This window comes from Symphodus melops (assembly GCF_947650265.1).
Source record: "Symphodus melops genome assembly, chromosome: 15".
In the NCBI taxonomy this organism is placed as follows: domain Eukaryota; kingdom Metazoa; phylum Chordata; class Actinopteri; order Labriformes; family Labridae; genus Symphodus; species Symphodus melops.
Window position 1 is genome coordinate 23532962 of NC_136705.1, and position 26167 is coordinate 23559128.

Genomic DNA, 26167 nt, shown 5'->3' on the forward strand with positions numbered 1-26167 from the left:
CCACAACAGATTAGGACTGCTATATAAAGGTTAAAGAGAGAGCGTAATGTGTCACACTGTGTGCATGCAGAACTTCTGTTCGAGTAACGCCTGCATTCAGCCACAGCAGCCAGCAGTATTCTTGATGTAAGGCGCATTACTAGGATGGTGCTTAAATAATGTTGAGTCATTGTACCAAACAAACCGCAGAAATAAACGGGATCTTTAAGCGCGAGCTGGAACAGCAAGGGTCGAGTACGCACAAGGAAGCCAGTGCGGCATTTGATTGGTTCTTTTCATCTGTCCAGTGATAGGTTAGAGATCTCACAGAATGAAAGCAGCTAGATGAAGGCTCTGCTCCTGTCTGTGTGTGGAGCCCGGTTTAATGAGTATAACAAAATGTGTATGCTCGGTAAAATGACCAACCTTTCCTTTAATGTAAACATATATACAATGCACACGAGATATTCATGTTTCTTATGATGTGACAAATGATATGTTTGAATTATGTTTGAATGAAGATGAAAGATATGCGACCCATGATAACGCAGTAGAGTTGTAGTGATGTCATTTACACAGCTGTGGATGAAGGTACTTTTTATTACAGATGAAGTCATCTTCATTTTGAAAAGGAAGATTGTGTTTAATCTCACTCTGACACTTTGTGCAGAGATTTAAGAGCTATAGTTAAACTTTTGAACTCATGCAGTGTCCTGTAATAAGATTTTAATTGACACTTAGCAGCCAATTTCTTTTCCAGTTGCATAAGATTTGTCCTTTTTGTTCTTTCATCACACTCTTACCTAACTCTCAGGGTTTTTTTTATTTTATTTTAAAGTAAAACCCTGCTTTAATCTCAGAATGACCTTGGTGTGTTTCGCAGGAGAAGACCGTATGTTGTCATGGCCTCATTTTTGAACAAAAGTTCTCAAACTGCTAAAGTTGTTAAGTGATCTTCTTAGCTGGGGGTGTTCAACCTCCTGCATCCGCGTGCTCCAAACGGTGACGTGCCACGCTGATAGCCTTAATGAGCAGCGCCGAGTGCTCCCAGCCATCCCGTAATGAAATTTGCTCAAGGCGGAACAGACCGGAGAGGCTTGGCAGAACATTGAGGCATATGGCGGAAACAGCCGTGATTTCCACGGCAGGTGGCTGGATGCTGCAGAAAGGTAAAAGGCTCAGTCACCTAGGGCTATGGCCCTGATGGAGAGAGCTGAAGAAGGACTCTGCAGAAAGCACAAAACAAGATCCCTTCATGTAAACGCATTTCTTTTCAAGAAAGCGGATATTTTCGTAGTGTGAGCCACTGGAGACACACAACTCCTAAGACCTCTTACTTTGTAATTTAGTGTCGAAAATAACGGATGCCATTATCTCAGCTTACCTCGTATCGCCACATCAAGTTGTCATCAAGATATTGATCGTAAAGATGTTGCAACTTCCCCTTCAGTGACCAATCGAAAAGAAAGCATGTAAGCCTTAAAGACACAAATAAAAAAGCCCATGCTGGGACCTCGTTCGAGCCGATTCACTCTTCTATGCTGAGGAAGAACAGAAAATGCAACCCTGTTCTTTTTAATTAATTCAAGACATGTCTTTGCTTTACAGTGCCATGCAGTAGGAATGTAGTCCTCCCCTCATGAGAGGCATCACAAGAGGCTTGGGATCACAAACTCAAAATGTGCCCGCTTTGTGCATTTTTGCTGGATGCGTGTTTTGCATACTGTACGGATGCCAGCTTTTGTATATGTATTTGTTACAGCGTGATGACTAGAATAGAATTATGCAATGTATGCACTGAATCATTCCTTTGTCGGTAAACTGCTGCAACAAGGAAATCCCATTAAGTCTGGAGTCTCTTCCAGGAAAACAGTGTTTGAGAACAAAGCAGACAAGTGCACAAACAGAGGCTAGAAAGAGGCAGCTCGAGTGAATCAAAGCAAGCAGTTTTTTTTTGTCAACCAAATATTTGTGAAGTGCGAAAGCAATCCCCGACCCCCTTAAACCCCCGCACATCGACTGCACGAGACGATACATTTGTTTGTTATGGTCTCATGAACATCATTCGAGTTATGCGAACAATTCGTCACGGAGTAAAATACCAAGATGGTTTCTAAATAGGTTCAACGTTTTCAGAGCCCAGGAGAGAGAGGATGTAACAATACGACTCCAATGTTTTCTCTTAACGCCTCACTTTTCTGTATCACAGCTGTAATCTTCTAAGAAGTCCTTTCCTCTTCATCTGACTGATGTGGTAAAAACAAATGTTTGATTTAAAGATAAAGCCAGTTTTTTTTTATGTTGATGCAGCAAAATCACAAACTCTTGTGTAAGAGATGTTTCTGATCAATAATATTTCTGTATTTGTTACAATCACAATGTTTGGTTTATGAGGCAGTTTTTATGTCGTTAAACCGTAGACTGAGTGACGTCAGCCATCTGTTCCTGCAGGAGCTCTCATCTGCAGCAGCCGCCATGTTGGTAATCCAGTCTCAGCCTAACTTTTAGTCAAGCTAACGACAGGCTGAGAGCTGGAGCTAAGGCGGGTTTTAAGCCTCTTGACAAACCTTACATCCCACCCACCTGTCATCGCAGCCTGTTAAGACTTATTAGGGATAACACATATTGTTCTTAAAATCAAAGAGGAGTCGTTGTTTAATAATGTACTCTCATACAGTTTGTGCCAGTGATGACGATAACTAATCAGATCTATTTGTTTTTTTGTACCAGACTGTAAACATTTTAATTTATCCTGTTAAAAACTGCCTTTTTGCCTCTGGTGTGTTTATGTGTTCCTGGAGCCGGCCTCACGCTGACACTGCTTTTGAGAAGTGGAGAGAGGTTAGAACAGCAGATGCAGAGCTGGCTAAACACTGAAGCTACAGTGTCTATCACATGGCGACCTGTGTGCACAATGCCTCTCAGGAGGGGGGACGAGGAGAGACAGCTTGCTCCAATGTTTTGAATTTGGACTGCAGTACATATACTGTAAGGTTTCAGAGTTTTATATTGCTCCTTTAAGGTATACAGATTCATTTCAGGGTCTGATGCAAACAATGTCAACAAAAGTCATATGAGCTATAAAGTGTGTGTGGATAAAGTCTTTAAAGGTAGAGATAAAAGTAGAGTAGGAAACAAACACAATTGAAACGACAAACTTTTATCTACTCGAGCCCAGCGGATAACAAATTGAATTTTGAAACACGGCGGGATGAGTCACTGTGATGGAAGTGAACTCCCCGCTGATCAATTCATAAGACTGACAGGATTGACAGCGACCTGAGAAAAGAGCTGTAACACAGTCAATACCTGTTAGGGTATAACTGCACTGTGATGACTGCTCCCGCCGATCACATGCATTTATTCCTGTGGCTCGACTGTTGCAGCTCCGAGCTGAATGCAAAACAGGACGCCTCACGTACACGCGAGCTGCGCCGCAGAGCTGTTTGTCACCACTTTGAAGGCTTAGAGGGCAAAATGCAGGATCATCTTTTTTCTATCCTTCTTTCTTTGCTGTTTTCACTCCTGATCGAGGCTGATCTTTATCAAGCTCCCGTAGCCTTGACTCCTGTCACCGTAACTGGCTACACACTCTCCTTCATCAGTCAGGCGTGTTGACAGCAGAGTGGCAGCTGGACAACCCATTATGAAACGACCTTGGTCTGGTGTCAGCAGGGCCACGCTGCTGCTGGAACAGTAACACCCCAAAGTGAGTAATTTTCCCTCCGTAGGTCAGCATCTTTGCTGCTGGACAATCTCCCCCTGTAGATAAAGGTGGGGAGGGGGTCCTGACACGATCAATCGCTGAGTTGATGGAAGGAGAAATGAGAGCTGGTCACATTGTCAACCGTGTGTGAGCAAACGGTAGCGAGTACGGCGGCATCGGTGGAATTAGAGCGATGGACTGATCTGATTAAGCAAACTGCACAACTCGATCTCTCTTTGTATCACATTTATTGGGAGCTTAATTAGTCTATATGTTTATTAATGCACTCACTCAGGACTTGATTTCATTAAAGCCTTCAGAGTGCAGCTTGGTTTCAGGGCTGAACAGTAAACAGTGCCGTGCTTCTCGGGTCTCGTCCAGGTAAAGATTTTCCTTGTTGACTTGCAGTCTTAAGTTGAAGCCTTGAGTCAACAGCTTGTTTATGGTATTACATCAACAACTTTAATTGAATGTATATTTATGAGGCGATTGGGAATAGCTTGAGTTTGAAGATCGTTTTAAGTAACATTTTTAACACGTCTATATTTGCAAGCTTGTGACAATATAACAGCAACATTGTTGGTATTAAATAAATGCATTCATAATATAAAAGACATTTCCCTCATGGGGACATTTTTTCTGGTAATTCTTCCAATGGGTACAATGGACACGGTGCAGCTCTTAGCTTTTCCAATCTGGCTGTATGCAATAACTTTATTGACTCTTATAATGTGGAGTCAACTACAGCGACACCGACATGCTTTCTGTCACTTGTTAGGTAAGAACGCTTCTTTGCAGTCATTATTTTTGGCACATCTTTACAGACGTGTTTTATCTTTTCAAGTGGAGCAGTGCCAGCGCTGAGTGAACGCTCCTCTTCTGGTATCAGACCTCAGTTTTATCTCTTCTGCTGTTGAGTGTTCGGCTCAGTGCAAACACTTGTGCCTGTGGTTCTCCACTGCTGAGGATACCTCAGTGTGATCCGACTCATGGCTGCAAGGCTTTCTGCGAGACACAAAGAGGAATGTGTTGTCTTTGCTTGCTCAAATACCCCTCAGTACATTGCTGGCTTTGCAGCAGGTGCTGTTGTTAGATTCACACAGTAGCTCAAGTGCAAATTCCTCTGAGTATGTATTACAGCATTAACACAGCCAGCAAAGCCCATCTGATGAGAAAATAATTGGAGAGCTGGTGGAGGGTGCAGTACGATACGATAGCGTACTACAAGACGTGATACGATGCAATACAGAACCATACTATACGATATAGTGTGAGACAATACAAACAGCACAACATACTCTACACTTCAGCATGTACTTCATTGCTCCTTCGGTTAAAATAATAGTCTTGTACTTAAGTTCTGCACATTTTCAACTGAGTCAGGGTTAGGACAACAGTCCTGCTGTAAACAGAGAAGCACGTACACATGTCAGCAACAAACAAGACATATTGTATTTGACCCGTAATAACCCACAACATCCATAATGTACAAGATTTGTACTTTACTGTTACGATCATGTGCACAAGGACAGCAGATAGAATTGAGCTATTTAGCTAAATGTGCTTCAAAGCACCTCTTGCACATCTCAGTGAATAGTGATGGAAATGATCGTTCTTCATCCAAGAACATGAAAACCAGCTCTGGTGTTGGTGACCTCGCTCAAACAGCTCATCGAGGTGACGCCGGGATTCTGTCAAGCTTCGCTGTGCTGCAGCCATTTGTTCCCCGGAGCACATTTTTAAACATGCAACGATGTCGCGCCGCGGTTCTTTCTTATCAGTGGGGTCAACACAAGCCGCTGTTGAGTGACCACAAAGAGTCGGACGACTAAGGATGAGAAGAAAAGAAGACTGTGTGCATGAAACCGAACTGCAGAGCTCTTTGTTCCCCTTTCTTGTCAGAGTAGAGGGAAGACGATGTGCAGGGGAGAGATTTGGTTCAGGATACATTTATCTCACGTCCACCTGAATGCACCTGAAAGGACTGGTCCTGGCAGACAGGCCACTTTGCTAGTGTCAAGAGTATGAGGGCATGGATGAACAATCGGATCTTTTGGGGCTGACTTTGGAACTGGAAGTAGAAAAGTATGAATGTGCGGCAGTGGGAGTCATGACACTTTGAGGTTACTACAACAGAAGTATCAAAAGAAAAATACTGTTTACTTCTACGATCCCGTTTTTCAAACCAAGTTGGGACGTTGTGTAAAATGGGATTTTAGAAAAAAAGATGTGATGGTTTGTAAAACATTGAAACCTCATGTTGAATTGGAAAGCGTGTGGGATGTTTCAGAGTGTTTTGTTTTTTGCAACTATACTGAAATCTTAGGAAACATGTTGCTGGCATCAAATTGAAAATGGGAGTAAATTCTACTTTTACTCTCTGTCATTGAGAGACATGCATAGGCTCACATTACACACACATGCACACCTGTGACTTGTGGACATGACATCAGTGGAGAGATGTGAGAGTGAGGCTGCTACACAAGGCTGTTGGGGGTTCGGTGCCTTGCTCAAGGGCACCTCAGCAGTACTGGGGAAATGACCCGACAGCTAGCAGACAAACTTCCATGCTTTGGTTTGCCCAAAAAAGCGACCCTCTGCTTCCCAACCCAAGTCCCTACAGAAAATAAAAGCACTCTGAAATTCTCCAAACTGATAATAAATTAGAAAACACATTTTGACACGTTCTCCTTAATTTTCACCTCTTTACTTGTGGTTCATTTAACTCGGTGAATAATTCAAAGGCACCTTCGTTGAAACAAGGTCTGGATGCATGAAAGGCAAACTGCTTCGCTTACATTCACACGTCTTTAAACACAGGAGCAGAGCTGCTTCTGTGTTTGGACTTCTCAAGTCGAGCTTTCATCCAGAGGGGAATGAAGGTTATGGCAGTGACCCAGATGATGATGACTTCCCAAATGATACGGTTTAATTATTTCTGGCAGCTCATAAAACACACCAGTAAGTGTTTTGGCCACAGCTGATTAAGTCATTTTACTTTTATTAAGGTCTGAGTCCCACTAACATACCACAGTGAACTTAACATTGTCTCTTTCACATTCCCAGCTGACATAATTGACTTGAGTTTGATCTTTTTCTGTTTAAAACTCAGTGTACAATTACATACTTAGGAAAACAAATCGATTGTAATGAGTAGGCCCAGTTCTTCCCCTTTACATTTCATCGCTCACAATGAATAATATTGACTTTTTTTTAATGTTTATTTGACATAAATCAACAGAGGCATGCCCCTCGCGAGGTTAGGCTCAACATATCTTATAACAGACAAGAACACATCTTCAGCTCTGTCCAGAGTGCTGCTCTCTGTCATTACGTCTTTTTACATTTTTAATGGTTCCCCATGCAGTAGACGTCATCTTAGTGTCCCAGTCTGTGATTTCACATTTCTTTACAGGAGCAGGCTGTGTAGGGAAAGAGGAGAAACTGCACACACACACACACACGCACACACACACACACACACACACACACGCACACACCCTGGCTCCACAAATTCTGTCTCGCCGCTGTAACTCCCGTAGACTGTTACAGGCTATTGGAGGATGAAGCCCGAATGACGTCACCCATCTGTTCCTGCAGGGGGCTTTGGGAGCCTGTCGATGACGGTCTCTGTGCTCGAAATGCTGTCTCAAACTAACTCTCAGTCAACCTAGAGACAGGCTGAGAGCCGGAGCTTAGGTGGGTATTTAAGCCTTCGGACTTATATTTTCACCAGGTAGATCCGCCTATCAAGTCAGCCTTATTTCAATCAAATCAGGTTTTCTTTTTTTAAATTGACCCCTATTTTGTTTTGTTTTTTTGAACCCGGCTGCTAACATGTAAAACCTGAACCCCTTGGGCTTCTGCTGCCAGCCTCAAGTGGACACTTAATGAACTGCAGTTTTTTTTTGCACTTCCTCGTTAGCTTTATTTTGCAACACCTGGTAAGGTGTTACTGCTTCTAAATGCTGCACAGAGGTCGGCTCTCTTTGTGACATTCCCTGTGAAGACGAGGCGTCGCCAAAGTGTAAATATTGTGCCTTGAACAGGCAGCCTGAAGAGAGCTTTTAACTCATTTTTCAGTCTGTATTGTCACCGAGGAGCCTTGAAAAATGTAGAAACACAATGTGAATGAGTAAATGCAAAAATAAAACTTATTCACAGAGTAGATAATAGCGGTGTGAAGACAAACAGTCAAACCAAGGACATCCTGAATCATTATAGCTAAACAATTGCCCCGGTGCAGGTTTTGTTTGGACAATGAAGAATGAGTGCTGAGGACGAGGATGAGGAGGATAAGAAACCGTCTGTGTCTGCTCACGATCAAGCATTCATGCTGCGTCAGACAGGGAGTGGATCTCTGAGCTCGGAGCTGCGAGGACAAGAGCAGCTCTGCACCGAAATCATCCGGAGACACTCTGGCGATGTAATTAGCACATGAATTATTCCTGTGCAATGACATGCCTCAGCGCCTCTCGACTTTACTCTTGTCTGAGGAATGTCTCTATGAGTATGGCCCGAATTAGACATCTGCCAAATGCCAGCCCTTTACAGTCAGACGCTGCGTCCTCAGCTCCGGTAATCAAAAGTGGACGGTAACCCTCTGCTGCTCTCGCTCAGCGTGCACTTTAGGTCCACATGGGCAACCTTGACAAGGGTACACCCAAATTGAGCAGCTTGTTAAGATGCTTATAGCGGAGATTTATTAGCGCCTGCACATTTTAAAGTACAGCTCATTTTGGCAGGAGGCTGCTATCAAATGTTACTACACACCTGTTCTTGCAGTTCATTTACTTTGATCGTAAATAATCGCTCCCTTATCATCATCAGGTACGATGCATTAGCACTAATGGCTGCATCCCATTTCCTATAGGAGGGAGAATAATGTGATAGTCTTCTGCTCTTTATGTGTAGTTAGGTGAAGTGGTAACCATACATTAATATCAAAATGCTTCTCTTTTGATGAGGATATTGATCCCCCCCATCTCCCCTCAGGCTTACATTATTATCCCCTGGATTTACTCTGTAGAAATGGATTGGGCTTTGCAGATTAGTATTCAGCACATTACACTCCCTCTTCACTGTAATGCTGTTGTGATTCTGTAATGGGCTGAGAGCAAGTGAGAGCCTTGCAGCTGGACGTGTGCTGTTCAGTGTGTGTATTTACTCGTTCAGTGTTTGTTTGCTTGTGTGTGAGGGCATTCACATGCAGATTGGCCTGTCTGTGCCGGTTCAGGTCGACACTTTTTCTCTTATTTAAATGTTAGATTTCGTTTCCTCTCGTTGGATCTTCTTGTTTCCGCACTCGGAAGAAACCAAGAGGGCCCGGCTGCTCCCCCCCCCCCCCCCCCCCCGATCCTCCCACGGTGCCTGGAATAAAAAGAGAGGCTCCTGTATCCCGTCAAGAGACTGACTACCTTCTCTCTTGCCAGGGTCATTAAGTCCTCAGGATGCTGCTTTTTAGAGGGGTAGATATTTGTCTAACCCACTCCACAGCTATGTTCCTGTTGGTTAAGGGTGTGCACCCAAAGATCTAGTTTAAGGGCCCAGCTGCCGTCTATAAATGTTGGCCCGTTTTTATTTCTGGCGTACATTTGATCCTCAGAATCTTCTGTAGTGTTAAACCAGAAGAGTTCTCCACTTTTTCGTGCAAACTCTCTGCTGATGCTCACAGAGCGCTTTCAACAGAGTCTCTAAAGCCTTCACACACACACACACACACACGCACACACGCACGCACACACTTACATACACCCGCACACACAAACCTGCTATTTTAATACTGGGGCTAATGTGCAAAGAGCCTGCTTTGTGTAATTGTAATATCTTAAAAGCATCACAGTGAGTTTAAATAATAAGACGTATTTTCTCTGACATTCAGAATAATGCTGGAAGCGAGTCTGAACATAATACTTTGTTTTGAAAGCTGTCTGAAACACCTTCTTCTTGAGGAGGAAATTGCAGTACGCGACGTAACCGTTGCAGAAGCCGCTGTTGTTATTGGAATGTCACCCAGTTTACATGTCAGAGGGATAAAGGAGATAATGCTCTTTAATGTGTGTGTGTGTGTGTGTTTGTTTGTGTGTGTGTCAGTTGCATCCTTTCTTGAATTTCCCTCGGGATCAATAAAGTATCTATCTATCTATCTATCTATCTATCTTTGTTTTCATGCGTGCATAAATATGTGCACAGGTGTATTCATCAGCGGCGTGTCGGTGCCACACACAGCCGTGGATGACGGGCGCTTCGTGTCCTCATGGGGAGCCGCTCCCAGCGGAGAGTTGCCTACACACCTGATTGAGCGTCTGCCAATCACACTGAGCCGGCTGACACACTCTAATAAGGCCGCTCTTGTCTTGGTTTGGGTATTTTTTTGACATCTATTGCTGGATTTTCAGCACTCGGAAAGACCTTCAACCCTCAAGCTGCTATTTTATATCACAAAACAATACAGTATATTATGTCTCAGTAGAAGACCTTGCAACCTCTGATTTTTATTTTTTTACAAATCACATTTCAATGCTATATGAGAGACAGACAAGGTTAGTGGCTATAAATAACAGAATGCAGCTCTGACCCTTGTTCTATTTCTTTTACAGCAGATGTTTCAAACACATCTTTTTTTTTTCTCTTCACCAATAATTAGCAAGCATGTTTAAAGTTTTACATGACTACCGCTGCAGGATTATGCTGCTGTGGCTCTACCATGGTGCACCAAGAGGCACACACAGCATGCGATTTGTGTGATTTAAAAAGGAGCTTTATCTCATGGTGATTAGCGGCTTCATGCTCGCAGTCCTAATTAACACGGTCAAACATCATTATCGTTATTGTGACCATCACTGTTAAGATTGTTAGTGTGCAACATATTGACATGTTTTCCTCCTCTAGCTTCAGACATATTGGCGGTGGGCACAAATCATGGAGCACTGGGTGGTGAGAAACAGTAACACACTAATGAGGCATCCTGCATCCTTTTTTTCGGCATCTGGATGAGTTTTCTGGAGGAAGCAAAAAGGACAACTTCCTTCCTACAATCCGTGTCACCAGCTGTTAAACACGGTGCTATCTGTGATGCTGTTGGCAGCAACTGTGAGGCAACAGCTCTGCACGACTGTGCAAAAAAAAAGCCAGGCATATTTAGCTCATTTAAAGGACAGAACTTACGCCACAGTGTAAGCAGTTTCCTTCGACGGTGTTAACACTTTTCAAGATAAAAATATCCTTACAGCACATCACTCTTATATTCAGTATGAATACGATGGATTAGGGGGTTTGAAACTGAATGTGAAGTGACTTTCGAACTTCTTTGTTCTAGAAAAAAAAAAAAAAAACTGGAGGCTTTTCTTCTCGAAGTATACGGTTCAATTTCTTGTGAGACATGGTTCAGGCTGCAGCATGACAGAAATCCAATGAGGATTTAAGCTGCTACGGAGGCAACAAAAAAATACTCCTCCTCCTCCTCCTCTTAACAGTCTGCACATATTTAGAGGCAGGTCATTATTTTGTTCCAAACTTTAGCTCCAAATAACATCACTTTTAATAACTATATTTTCAGATAATAAATATTGACAACAAGCCAAAGACAAAATGCAACAAATGCAAAACTTCCACATAATGATTGTTGATGCAAATTCAAATAAATTGAATAAAAAAATTTAAAAAACAGCTAATATGAAGGAATCTTGAAGCTGTCATTTTGTCCAGCACACAAACACACAAACAGAAAAACGTTTGCAAACTAAAAGACGCACACCTTAAATGACAAGCGTCACAGTATGAGTCATATATCCAATACATGCTTTAAACACTTGACAAGCTGAGTGGAAAAGCCCATTATGAGTGACTTTAGTGTGGACGGAGTGTTTCTGCTCACTGACAGTCCGGGAGGGGACTCTCTCTGAGCGCCCAGCAGGACACCCGTCATCCTGTGACTCTAAACGACTGTGTACGTTAAGCTAGCACAGCATGGTTTTCTGACAGAACTTAGTATGTGTAAGCTCATACATGCTGCCTCACTTCCTGCACACATTTACCTCCTTCCTGCAGCTCTGTCGGAGTCTGCGACGGAAAGAGTCAGCTTCACAGAGACTTCAGTTCTGCTGCAGACGCAAAACAAAAATCTGATGTTCAATACATACAACCATCAGTGATGTGGAAATGCCTGTCATTAGAGCAGGCAGCGGTGTGAGACGTGTTATTAAGTTCTTTGAATGGTGTGATAATCATGTAATAAAATAGAGAATCCAGCTCTTCAGAAACTCTTCTCTCTGTCATAACGTAAGAGGCTTAGGCCGACTTCATGACGTTAACTTCCTATCATTTTAATAGACTGCCAGACACTGACTTCTGTATCATTTTAATAGGCTGCCAGTCAAACGAGGAAACACGGAGTGAATGGGAACAGAGTGAAATCCAGTGTCAGTCAAGCAGCGTCGACGCAAACGATTAAACAACTTTGGTCTTCATGTTGCCTCGCCTCAGACTCCTGTTTTATTTATGGCATTCCTCGTACTTAAACGATCCACAGGTGCTTATTTTTGGAAGCGTTTCTACAACTGTGAACTTCCTGTGAACCGTTGAACACTGAGCGTGACACAACCAGCTCGTCTAACCTCAGCTTGTTACTGAGCGCTGGAGGAGGGTATGTCGAGTGGTGCGAGGAGGTTGGGTGTTAGCGAGATCTCTGACAGTCGTGTAGTTAGTTAGTCAGCGTCATGTACAAGACGGCACCAGAGGAGTCAGGCCTCGTAATTACTGTGGCTGTTTAAGCAACCCGACTACAGCCCAGCAACCTCAAATAAGTTTGAGTCCTTTATACGCCTCAACGTGTTTTCTACCCTGCTGACACAAAAAGACAAGCATACTTCTGTCTTGGCAATGCAGAGAAAAGATGTTTTTTTTAGAGTCATGGATGAGGATCATCGAGATAGATGGACTGCAAAGTCAGAAATTATGCACATTTAAAAAAAAAGAAAAAACAGATGCAAAGGTTGAAAAATAGAGTACGGCTACATGCTGCAAATGAAAAAACAAACAAAACTCTTCACATCAGCACAAAACTCCAGAAAATGTCACTGAATTTTAAAAATGAGAAACGTGTGAATGATGCACCTGGTTTACTCAGGAGCTGATGTGCGAAAGCAGCGAGAACTATTATGAAAATTCACCTCGATAAAGTTGGGGAGATGACATTTGTATCCTGCGATTGGTGCTTGACGGGTTGGCTCTGAACGCACGTTTGTATGTTCTGCTCTTTGTGGCAGCGAAAGCCTCCAGCTATGAGGGGTTTGTGTCAGAAAGCAACCTCGGCGGCAGCATGAATCTGTGAAAACAGCCCAGAACAATTTGAGCTGGAGAAGTTTCATTATTACGAGAGTCACAAAAAGGAAATTAATAAGAAGAAAATGAAACAACAGGTGCAAACAAAAGAAGAAGGAAGTTAGCATTTGTTAGATGTTAAAGGTTATTTCTGTTTCAGGAGGAATAATATGTATGTCACTGCTAGAGGACCAATCATTTTACTGTACACGTTAACAAATATCTTACTTAACACCATCAGGGTCAAAATCGGGGATTTTATATGATAATCAAAGTCACAGCCACCGCTTGACGTTCTTTTCGTAAGTCATTTGTTCGTGCGTCCTGCCGAGTCTGCTGCGATATTGTTGTGTCATGATTTGATGTTGACAGGCGGAGCGCTCCCCTGGGTGCGCGCTAATTTAAAAAGCAGCCATAGAGTAGCAGATGCCAGATTAGTGTCAGAGCGGAGTGACTGATGAGGAGCCTCCTGGTCGCTCGCTCGCTCTCACGCTGGCTCTGTTGTACTTACATATGCTGGAGCTTTTGGCCCCTTGGCACGTCATGATGAATGAGTGATTTCGTTGTACGCGCCCAGCTTTTATTAACTGAGGGTTAATTGATACTCTGAGACATTTATGCTCCCTTTACTCCCACTGGGTACACCTGGCTGTTTGCTGGAGCTGCATGCAGCACCGTCACACTTTGACTCTTTGTGACACTAATTCAATTAGAGAGGCGAATAATTGTATTACTTCCATCAAAATGGTAAGTTAGTTCTGCATCATGCCTCTAAATGTATTGTCACCAAACAGAATGTGGTTTGTGAAAGACACCAGAAATGACAGGCTATTGATTAACAATCATTTATATGGGGGAGGATGAGCCTAAACCCTAACTCCCACACGTACACGCAGCGGCCCGTTAGCGGCAAGGTTTAGCTGCCAGACAGCGCACACCCTGCCCCACTGGATCCGCTTCTTTAGCATTAGCTTTATCTCACAGGAGAACTGCAAGAGGAAGCAGGAATGTGTCCAGCTCGACACATGCCTGCAGTGTTCTCTGTTGGATGGATTGGAAGCAGAGCAGAGCGTAGTGGCGTTGCCTCTCGCTCAAACTGCTGTTTAAAAAAACGCTCTGCAAATGATGAGTTTCTAAAATTTGTGAACATCTCAATTTCAATTCAGTGTGAGGTGAAGAAACAGGAACTCAGTTTTTTGTGCAAAGAGGGGCAAAATAAAACGAAACAACAGATTGTGACAAGTTCTTACCTGGCTGTCTATTTACGGTGTCTCCCCAGGAGCTACATTTTCACTCTGTTCGTGTCTTTTTCTGTCCCCTGTTCTCTGAGAACAGACTAAAGTAGCTGGCTCCTATCCATGTCCCCATTCAGTGTCATGACTCAAGGGCATTAAGGCGCCGGCAGCTTGCAGTAGATTGATTGACTATAGACCTTAGGACAGCCCAGGGAGACAAGGCTGGGCGGGCAGAGGGGGGGGGCACACCTGAAATGCCCACAAGAATGCAATGACAACATTTTTTTCAGGACGGAGTAGGTTTTTTTTTTCTTTTCTTTCCTGCAGGAAATGACACGTCTGAGTGACACATCAGGTGCGAGACAAGAACACTGCAGGTGGTGTGTGCTGTGATCCTGTGTCTGAAAGAGATGCACACAAAGATGCTCTGCTTGCTCCACCAGTGGAGTTGCCTTCTTTTTTTAAAGGCTCAGAAATTATGCAGTGAACGCACACAAAATATTCAGGTCGCTCTTTGCATACGGGAGTGTAATGAGGTGAATTCAGGTGGCAGTCATTAACCCCTTTAAGCGTAGATAAAGGGAATGATTGTCAAAAATGTAACTTAGAATATGATATTATCGTGCTTTAAAAGGTGACCTGCATGCATGTGTAAATACTGTCTGCATTTGTCAGCTGCTGTTTTATCTTTTTGGCGTTTTTTTTGTCACTGCAGGTCATAGCACATGTAATTTGAGTTTATAAAAAAACATGACATTAAAGCGCAATAATTAAGGTTTAAACTGTATTATGTAGCATTCAGCACACTTGTCACAACAAGCTTATACGTGTTATATAAAACCTGTGCTGAGCAAAATAGCTAAGAGCCAAAGCTGTGAAAGCAACATAAATGCACTCTCTTAACTCTGCATGGGTAAAACGAACGATAACTAAAGCTGATTAGAGTTTGGTTGAGATATTTTTGGGGGAAAGAAATGCTTTCAAATTAGTCGTTTTGCCCGAGTACTCAACAGCACATAATGCAGATATTAAGTTTAAAAAAAAGTTATTAAAGACAACAAATACTTCTGTAGGCCTAGCTTACAACAAATGCTGTATCCCTCCCCAGCTTTTCTTTGGAAAATATGTTCTACTGAAAATTGGCTTTTTATCCAAATGTGGAAAGGCAGCAAAAAGGAGGCAGCTGTGCGCTTTGTGAGCAGTCTTAGTGGCCAGATGGAAGTTAGAGCGTGAGCTTGGCCTGACACTTGACTTGGCTGAGAGCTCGACAGTAAAAAGCCTCAAAAAGCTAAACGTGTGGAGCTTGAAAAGTCAGTGTTAATATCAATACAAAAAAAAAAAAATGTTCTGCAATGTTCTTGTAGGTTTGTAAGTTATTAGAACAATCCTGTCAGCTTCAGCTCTTTCACAGCACTTACTGCTGTTGGCTTTAACACATCCTGCTCTCTTCAAATGTTATACAGTCCAGTCCAAATTGTTCAGCGTCATTTAAACCCATGTTTACATCACAGTACAACAGATTGCCATTGTTTGAATGGAAATGCAATTCTCCATGGAGATGTACACCCCTCATCCTGAAAACTGCCTCTTGGCCGATCCCCAAGTGTTGTAAATTTCTAACAACGGCCCTGCTACACACACACACACACACACACACACACACACAATTCATTCTCCATTGGTTAGGGGAATTAGCTGTGAAGCACAGGCATGGGGGAGGGGGGTGATGTTGGAAGCGAGTGAGATGAGAATGACCCCCACGCTATTGGCTATATTTGTTATGTGGTTGCGTAAAGGGTGGGTTTAGTGGGAAGGGTAGAGGTCTTTCATTTTCACTGATAGGGGGCTCAGACGTTGAGGGAATGACCAAAGAGAGGGGAGATCCAGTCAACTTCAATTACTGGCCCTCGCAGTTTTCCCTCAGGTGCACTATAGTGCTTTAAAGAGGGAATCAATGGGGTGACAAATTGTTGTGGACAGCGGCCCCTTTTATTTGTTGTGCTGCTGTATGCATGCCTGGATGCTACTCTGAGACTGCCTGTGTGTGCGTGTATTTGACTGTGTGTGTTGGCAGGCTTATATACAAACTTCTCCATTTATGATAATTGAACGCTTTGGTCCATTTGTGTTTTTGGAGGTTTGTTTTCGGCTCGTGGCCTTAATGGCTTGTTATCCATCTAAACCTGTTTTTAAACGCTTGCTAATGGGTGTTCACACGCATCCCCCCTCTGACACTCAGCCCGCTCTGTGTTCATCCCACAATAACAGCGTTAAGGTTTGTCTTAAGGTTGTTGTTTGTTTTGTTTGCTTTGTCGAGCCCCCGTCATATCTGAGAGCGTCTTAGATCCATAACACTGAAACACTGAAGTCACTGAGTGTTACAAAGCTTCATGTAAATGGGTGAAGTATCCCTTTAAGGTGTGATGAGATAAGATGCTGTCAGAAGAACGTGTTTGAACAATTATATTCTTGGAGATTGTTGGTCAGGAAACTGGATGAATGCAGGTGCTTGATTTACTGTGGAGTCTGACGGCATCAACAAATTGAGATGTTTCAGTAACCTTAATAACAAACATATTGATTTGTTTCAGTCAACAGATATTACTATTGATTGAAGTAAGGCATATAAATGAATTCAAACGGTCGGCCGAATCTCATTTTATAAACAGCAGTCACAGTTTAAAAGAGGTCATTATGTTGTGATTTTAAAATTTGAAGCTTATTTTGTATCTCACTGACTTATCCAGGTCAGGTAATGTGGTGGGTTTTTTTAAACACCCTTAAGGTCAAATTTGTGGTTTTGTTGTTGTTCCTGGTTGGTGTTTTTGAAAAAGCTGTTGCTGAGGCGTTACGATGACCAACGTTCAATGTTTGAATGTCAACACCGCAGCAGTTGTGTCCTCACAACCTAACACGGATGACGTGCTGAATTTGTGTCATCCATCGGACATGAAAGAAAACAAAGGGAACTAAGAGGTGTGAGACAGCAGTGAAGGAACATTATGTATCCAACAATGTATCCTGGTGCTTTGTACAGCTGCATTTTCACCACAGGAAACTCCCTTAAGGTCTGGAAGTACATTTGGTGGAACATAGAGTGTGTTTCCAACGATTGGACCAGGGGTTTTGAACCCACTTCTTGAATTAAAAGTCTCTTCTTCTTCTTCTTCAGCTTTTGTTATTGTTTGTGACAAGGCATATTTACACTGATGCACTGATGTTAACTCTGGCTAAGGTTGGTACAGCTGGTCATTAAAAGCTTCAGTAGGCATATCTGTTAGTGAAGCTTCCTTCAGCATGCCTCATTTTAACATTTTTCTTTTTGTTCTTTTTAGAAATACATTTGGAGATATTATTCCTCTTTTTTTTTTCCTGACTGCTATCCAACCAGCACCCAAGAGGCCAAGATATTAATGCAACACACTTCTCTGTTTTTGTCTCCGCAGGAAAAGAAGAGTATGTGGCAACCTTCAAAGGATCCGAGTTCTTCTGCTACGACTTGTCCTTGAACCCGATTCAAAGCAGCAGTGACGAAATCACACTGTCTTTCAAAACCCTGCAGAGGAATGGACTGATGCTGCACACGGGCAAATCGGCAGATTACGTCAACCTGGCGCTGAAAAATGGGGCAGTCTCACTCGTCATTAATTTGGGGTCTGGAGCCTTTGAAGCTCTGGTGGAGCCAGTCAATGGGAAATTTAATGACAATGATTGGCATGATGTCAAAGTAACAAGGAATCTACGTCAGGTAACAGTACAGAGGGTGATGCAGAGACTCAGTAAACGAATCAAAACAAATGCACTTAAATCATTACCATCATACTATATATCATTTTTCCCGACATTGTAATCGGATTACTAAATTGAATCATGGTGGTGTATGGTGGAGATAAAACAGAACCACAAGTGAGCAGGGACATCTCGATGTGAATTGAGACTTTTATTAGGTTACAGTTTAAAGAAAAAACATGGCTCCAAAACTGCACACAAAGCATTAAGGGTCATCCTGATGATGAGGTTTGACATTTTCTCTGGTTAAATGTGCACTGAAGGGTTTAGAAGCAACAAAACCAAATCAAAGTCGCCATATTTAAGTGAAATTGTGTTCTGATTGCTCGTTGTACTTTTTTATGCGGAGTGGGTTATATTCCTCAAACGGGAAAACATTAAAGCACTCAGTCACTGGGAACATTTGAACACACTCGACTTTCAAACAAGTCAGTTTTTCTGAGCGAGTCTGAACGAGGGTTAGAGATTTTATTACAGATCCAATTCTGTGCTTCATCACTAAATAATATTTCAGTTTATTAATACTGATTTGAGTCCTGTGGGTCCTGTAACATAACATTGTATCTCCAGTCGAGTCACCTCATTTAAAATGACGTGCTAAGATGTCTAAAGTTTGGCTACGGTTTACCAAAGCACAGCCAAGCTTTAAAGTCCAGTTGGTCAAACATAGTAATCCAAAGATGAAATTCTGTTGGAGAACTTAAAGTTACAATATGATGTGTTCAAAGTAGCGTCAGTAAAATTGCTATTAGGCAAATGTAAATAAAACATCATTATGATGTCTTCTAACATTTTAGGTTGGCCAAGAAAATTAAACTAATTTAACTTCAGATTAAATTAAACGATCCCCATCCCTAAGCATAAATAAATCTACAGTAAGGTTTCGAAATCAAAGCTCATTTAATTCAGGTGAAACTCTCTGACAGGTTGAAATTGGCTCCCTTACATGTCCTCTACGACGTACATCCTCATTAACCTGAAAGGACACCATGTATTGATGGCCTGATCTGGTGAGGCAGCCCAAGATTGCAAACGTAGAAACTAGTGAATTCCATTTAGCAGCTTGTGCCATTTGTTAACTTCAGAATACATCAGGTAGTGCCCTTCGCCCGTGGCAGTGCAACTCATAAACGTCGGAGCAGCCAGGGAATCAACAGAATTGATTTTTGGCTGACTCTCACCAAGAGCTGAGGAATCAGATGGGATGAAGGAAAGATGTTAAGCAGAGCCTCTGGCCGTTGAACATGTGCAAGCGCTTCCACCTGCTAGAACAGACTGTCCTAGCAAGAGTGAGGTCACTCTCAGTGTTTGCTGCATTGGCAAACATGTACTTAATGGTATCAGGAGGCTGCACTTGGACATGACAACTGAACGGGTCTATTGGAATCATGAGTATTCTGAAATCCTGCTGAGTTCTATCCACATGTTCTGAACTCAGAACAATAACTGGCTCCCCATTGTTGTAGGCGTAAACTACTAAGTCAGTCTTTGGTTGGAATTGGCACAAATGTAGAAGGATCACTATCACTGCCATCATTGAAGTATGCTGATGTGTTACGGCTTACTCTGTTACAGCACGACCTACCATAGAGAAGTGAGGTTTGTTAAATGCAGTAACATAAACAGAACAAGGCAAACTAATAATTAGATTTCTGCCATTGGTGCCATCATGGTCCATTGCATAACTTCTGTACATGTACTACATTTGGTGTGTATATCCAAAATCCCTAAATCGTGAAGATCACATGCAAAAGCCAAAAGGCCAGGATAGCGTTCCAGGTTACCTTTAAAGGTCAGAGGCCTTTTTTAGGGCCTGACATGAAATGTCGCTCTCCAGATGATTTTCTCTCTTTACCCTGAACTATCAAACGGATTATTTTGACCCACATAACAATGCTTGATTAGACTTCTAAGGACAGTATTTCAAATCTTTGCAAACACGTAATTAGGAAAGCATCTCTCGATTCGTCTCTGCTCACTCTGTGGGAAATGTTGGTCCTCACCTCAGTACCAACGCTGCTTCTTTTGCATAATCAGGAAATTGATTATTGGCAAACGTAAGGATTCGGCCAGCCCGGACATTCATTGCATTCAAATTGTGAGAAGAAAACCATGCATATTGAGTGCATGCTCTGTGGGGGAATCCAAATTGCCATCCTCCTCATTCTGTGTCAGGGTCTTCTTTGCTTTGTCTCATTGCAGTAAAGTGATCCTAAAGTTCATCAATAAGACCAAATGGAGGTACAGTATTGAATGGGAGCCGGAAAGTCTGATACACTGGATTGGACTCCAGCCTCAAACAAAGTACAAAGAAGGAGAAAAAAACTAGTATGAATAAAATAAGTTGAAAATGGTCTTGAACTTAGGACTTTGTTAAAGAGGGTCAACTGATGTGCTTTAGGCATTCTTTCTTATGAACCATCTGATTTCTGTCAATCATGACCTTACGTCAGGTCGAGGGTGAAGGAGCTTTTCTGCTCCTCAGCGGTATGGTTGCATACAGAACATGGTGCCAAAACACCATGAGGAATCCTAGGGACTCACCGGTCGAGCTCTGGCAACTCTTGTGGAGCTTTCTTGTTCTTTCCTTGGTCTGCTTTTTTCTTGTTAAACTTATTTTGCCCTTTTTTCTCTATGTTACTAACATGCTTTGGAAACAAACTAACATCATTCATGGAATGTGCCATTCTACTAACAGTATGGTTTTTGCCGTTTAACAATGTACTAACAGTATTGACCATCATATATTATTTGAGTAACAATCGTTATTCTGTTCACAGTTTTTAATTTCCTTTCTCCCCCCTTTTCCACAAAGCACTCAGGCATTGGACACGCTATGGTAAACAAACTACATTGTTCGGTAGATATCATTCTAATTGTTTCTTAGTTTGGGTTTGCCGTGTGTTTCTTTTCTTTCTTTTTTACTGTAGACGTCATTAACAAAAAAAAGGGAAATTTGCGGTTGGTACTCTTCTGCTTACTTTTGAAATCCTTTTTTGATTTACTGGGTCATTCATTGATTTCACCCTCTTTATTTCACTTGTTTCCTGTCCAATTCTGTTTGATCCACCTTTTTAGGAGCATCATTTCGAGCCTTTTGCATCAAGCTGTGGTTAATAATGAGGACCCCTCTCCCGTCTGGCTGGCCTGATGCTCTTGGGCTCAGCCAGTTGTATCCCCATTCACTTTGCATGGCATGCAATTTGACTATGTGTTGCAAATGTCACACTGCCCATTTGTCAACATGGTTGTGACAGTCGAGCTGTGTTTGTCAGTGGTGCTTCTCTGCTGCTTTCTTTTTTTTTGGTGGTTTCTCAGTGTCCATGACCTTTTGCATGCATCTGACAATGTTTCAGAATTACAAAGTATTGACAATTTTAACAACCCAATTCAACCTTTGGGAACATTTTCTTTTTGTGTGCTTTGAACAAAAAGAACAAATGCATGCATGCTATTTTTGTCCAATACCCTCAGTCATTGTCTACTGTGTTACTAACTGGTGATTGTGTTTTTAAGAGCATGTGCTCCCAATCTAACCCAGTAGCACGATTTGATTTCTTTTCTAGAACTGCTGGACGTACTAATATGAACGACTGTATAACAGTTAAACTAACCGAGTTAACGTTCTACTAACGCCATTTTTGTGTCTGCTAAATTATTTTGCAGTAGGTGCAATACTAACACTGTAGTACGGGCAGATTACTAACTCTCTAACCAGATTAGCATTCTTTTGAAGGCTTGCAGTCTTCCAACTAACCAAACTGGTCAAAATAATAACGAGAAAAAAACAAGAAAAAAGTCAATAAAAACAGACATGAAAATGGGTTTCAGAAAATACATATAGGGAAGTTTTTCATAGACAACAAGAAGGAAAGGCAATAGCGTTGCGTTGTATAGGCTGTCTGAGTATAGCGTGTTCTTTCCTTGTGCTTTGTTGTCTAGGTAACAATATCCGTGGATGGGATTCTGACCACTACAGGATATACACAAGAAGACTACACCATGTTAGGCTCGGATGACTTTTTCTATGTTGGAGGAAGTCCTAGCACGGCTGACCTGCCTGGATCTCCGGTTAGCAACAACTTCATGGGATGCCTCAAGGAGGTAAACACCACTCTGTGTGCACACTGACTGGTGGGTGGACCGAATATGACTGGTTTCACCTTAGGACGCCACAACAGGCCCTTCCACCCACACACTGACCCTGTCTCATCCTTTACACTTTGCTTTAGTTTGTTGCTGCTGTTTTTACTCACACACACAAAAAAAACCTCTCACAAATACTTTACTTTTCCACCACCGCCACTTCACTGTACTCATAATGCTTCACACACACACACACACCGGCGTCGAGGGGTCTGGTGTGTAGCGCAGTATGAGGCATGAAGAACTCAGTCTTAGAGTGGAATTTATCACAGGCTTCACACGGCTCTGTCAGGTGCACTTCAAAGAGGAGCTGTGATCCTGAGATCAGGCAGTTGAATTTTCATGAGCAGTCAGAAAACTCTCACAGTTACCACCTCAACCATTATTCCACCGGGGAATACGTGGTACTCGACTAATATAGAACATTGGTAATAACTTATGATGGTTGTGTGTTAAATTGTAAGTAGTGGTGGCAGGTATGGATGGAGATCATAACTCGGTTCAGTTTGAGGAAGAATGTGCAACATTTTAAATACAGCGGAAATCGGATATATCTTATGTAAACGACTCTGAGTCAGGATTGTCTACAAGAAGCTCGAGCTGTATTGTTGTCTGAGCCGTGTACATCTCCCAACAGTTAGGCCACGCCCCATATATGGAGGCTTCGGTCCTCCTCGCGGGTAGCCTGCGGCTCCTCTCCCACACGTCATTGCTTTCCCTCTCTCACAAGTGCCGACTCTATCAATAACTATTGATTCCATCTAGATGAAAGCAAAAGCCCAAAATAAAGTCATTGACATTAATATCAATGAAAATGAACGGTCCCCAGTCTTTGTGGTTTGATATCCAAATGTAACTTCAAGATGATGAAAAGGCAGCAGTCATAATTTTTGCACCTTATTGAAGTCATTCTGTGTTTTTAATGTATCTTCATTGAGATTAGATCTCTGTTTTTCTCAAGGTATTTTAAGTTGCAGCTAATAAACTCTGCTCCGTTGTCATAGCAACTGAAAAACAACACAGTCTTGAGAATATTGTCTTTTTTTTTTTTACCTCAGAGAATCTCTCTCTCTCTCTCTCTCTCTCTCTCTCTCTCTCTCTCTCTCTCTCTCTCTCTCTCTCTCTCTCTCTTTTTAGTTTTGTACTTTCTCCTGTGTTTCCCGTGTCCTACATTTTGTCTTTCACCCAAAGCGCACCCTGTCTTCCTCAGTGAACCTCTCGGAGAAGTTGAAGCTTTTTTCCGTTTAATGAGCTAGTCTGGCGTGGACCACATGGCAGCACGCTGTGTACATCTTGTTGCAGGTCCAGTAGTTAAAAAGGGATTCTTAGTTAACTACATGCTGCTGAGGTGCTGCAGATGGCAAACAAAGGGAAGAGAGTTGCTGCACTATATATGCTTTTTCATCCAATTCTTTCAGCCCAAGACCATTTGTGACTGCAGCAGCTTCTCTTAAAGATCATATTGAATTTCTCAAACACCAACAATTCTTCTGTATTGCTGTGATAGTTTCTTAGCGATATGATATTCCTCTTCTTTAACGTTCCCCCCTCGAGACATTTAGTTTCATCACACAATGCAGATGTCAATACCCCTCCCAAAAAATTAAGCCCTCTAACAGTAAAATCCATATTTAGTTTCATTCACTCTGCTCGGGTCCGTTGCTTTCTTTTATGGCACATTGACGAGCTCTTTGCATCCTCTCATCCAGCCTGCTGAATTATACAGAAGCCCCTGTCACAGGTCATCTTCCATGTATGCAGTGATATCATGTGAGCGCTGGTTGAACATATGTGCTGTAGCGCCTGACTGATGGCGTGCTCCCTCGTGTGTTTTTTTTTTTGTTTTTTTTACCCCGCAGCAACATTAATGTGCAGATCCCATTCTGAGTCGCCACGCCCGCCTGTTGGTTCTGATGACAAAACAAAGGGTGGTGCAGTAATAGCTCAGTTGTCACAGCCCGAGCTTGATGACGAATTAGTGCAGCACCACTAGTGCAGTATAGATGTGGCTCAGACCGAAGCTCCTTTCCCTCCGAGAGGCGCCCTTTTGCGTCCTGATAAGGGTTAATAAGCTGTATCTGATGCCACTAATGTCAACGTTACTGAAGTTCAGCACGCAGACACTGTTACTACCAAACGTTTAGAACGCACTGTCCCACATTTTGTTTGTTTTAGATATAAAACAATCTGTTATCTGTGTGTCCTGTTTTCTTTAAAGTTAACTTTAAACTGCAGTCGGATACAAACTGTCACGAAGCTTAATCAGAAAACTCAGCCTGCCATGCTGAGCCTCACCTACCTGAACAGATAGACACAGTAGATGTGACTCAGTGATAAACATAACTCTCCATGCAAATGAAATCCCATCAGAGGTGTCCTGCTTTTCAGGTGAGCGCGTAGCATGACAATAAAAAACAGAACACGGCACGTGTTTTCCACAGCTGTAACTCGTTTGAATTATCCCAGTAAAGCAATTATGGATTAACCATTACAACGCTTGTGTTATGTAAATACACACGAATGAACCTGGATGGCGCCATTTGTCACTTGATAACTTTACTCAACCAATTAGTAGTGCAGGAGTGGTGAGGGTGAGATCATTGACTGTGCTCGTGCCCCCTGGGGGTCGTTGCTTCTCCATCGCTCTTGCCTGGCATGCTGTTGACAGCTTCGTGGTAAAGTGTTTCTGCTGTGTACATGTTTTTGTGATAGAGTAATTTGGTCGCATCGTGACCACACTGACGTCTCAATGATGAACTTTTAACATTCACCCAAAAGTTAATTAGCATCTTTTATGGAAATGAGATAGACAGAGTAATTCTTGCTATCACAGCTGCACTTACACGAGATGCTCTGTCATTACTGAGATTGGATAATAACGAGGTGCGGGTTGTCTTTTTTTACAAGGCTGTTGCCAATTACGCAGTGTGACATGCAACGCCCCCTTTAATGCTCATTGTAGCTACTTGTAAGTCTTGAGAGATATGAATATGACCAATATTTAGAGTGTTTCTTTCAAAGGCAGTCGGTGCCTGTCACACTGCATTAAGACCAATCAGCCCTGACACACACTTCAGACGTCTAAATCATCCAGATAGACAGAAAAAAACAAACAATAAATAAATCATCCATCACTCCAACAAACCTTTAAAAATGACAGAGAACATTAGATATAAAGAATAATATTGACAAAAGATTCACAAGAAAGATGCAAAACTAAGACATTAAAATACTTAAAATATAAATAATGTTAAATTTGGAAGTTCTCTACTCTGCTCTCCTTTCGGGGCGTTTTCACATTAGGCACAAGCTCGAGCTCGATTACTTCCTCGGACCCTCTTCTTCCGGCTGGTCTGCGTTCAAAATTAGTAACATCATTCTGTTACCCAAGGACACTCATATGAACACAGTCTGATACAGCAGGTGGCAGCAGTTGGTTTGAAAATCTCTGCAAAAAAAGCAGAAGAGGAGAAGAGGCGACCATGTTCACTTGCCGGCTGATCCTGCTAACAACAACGACCCTCTTCCTTCTGTACTTCCTCCTCTACTGTTCTGCAGACGACAGACCGATCGACAGACAGACAGATACTTTATTGATCCCGAGGGAAATTCAAGATATGATAGATTATCATCATGTTATGAGATATTACAACTATTGCATTGAATTACATTACATATATATCCTATAGGAGGTCATAATGTTATGGCTAATCAGTGCATATAAGATTGAAGCATGATATTAAAGGTGAGTAGCACACTCAAAAAAATGGAGACAAAAAAAAATGGTCCTGGCAGATTGGACGGATGATGCTTGCACTGAGGCATCGGATAATAATTCTGGTCCGTGGTTAATTGGTGCTTTAATGACATAAAGAATCAGTCTATGGTAATGGGCTAGCTGCTGGCATCGCAAAGGTCACAGCACTAATGTACTTCATTAAGAACAGTGCTCGGATGCCAAACCTTGTCTGGTGTGCTGCGTCTCAGAATA

General features: G+C 42.3%; 1 protein-coding gene across 1 annotated transcript in view; it reads left to right on the forward strand.

The window, feature by feature from the left end:
• Positions 1-26167, forward strand: part of LOC306835502 (neurexin-1a-like) — a 285076-nt gene that overhangs the window by 76331 nt on the left and 182578 nt on the right. The window contains exons 7-9 of the mRNA XM_079362091.1: positions 17688-17989; positions 20846-20869; positions 21973-22134. Coding sequence (XP_079218217.1) covers positions 17688-17989; positions 20846-20869; positions 21973-22134 — 488 coding nt within the window. The remainder of the gene's footprint in view (positions 1-17687; positions 17990-20845; positions 20870-21972; positions 22135-26167) is intronic.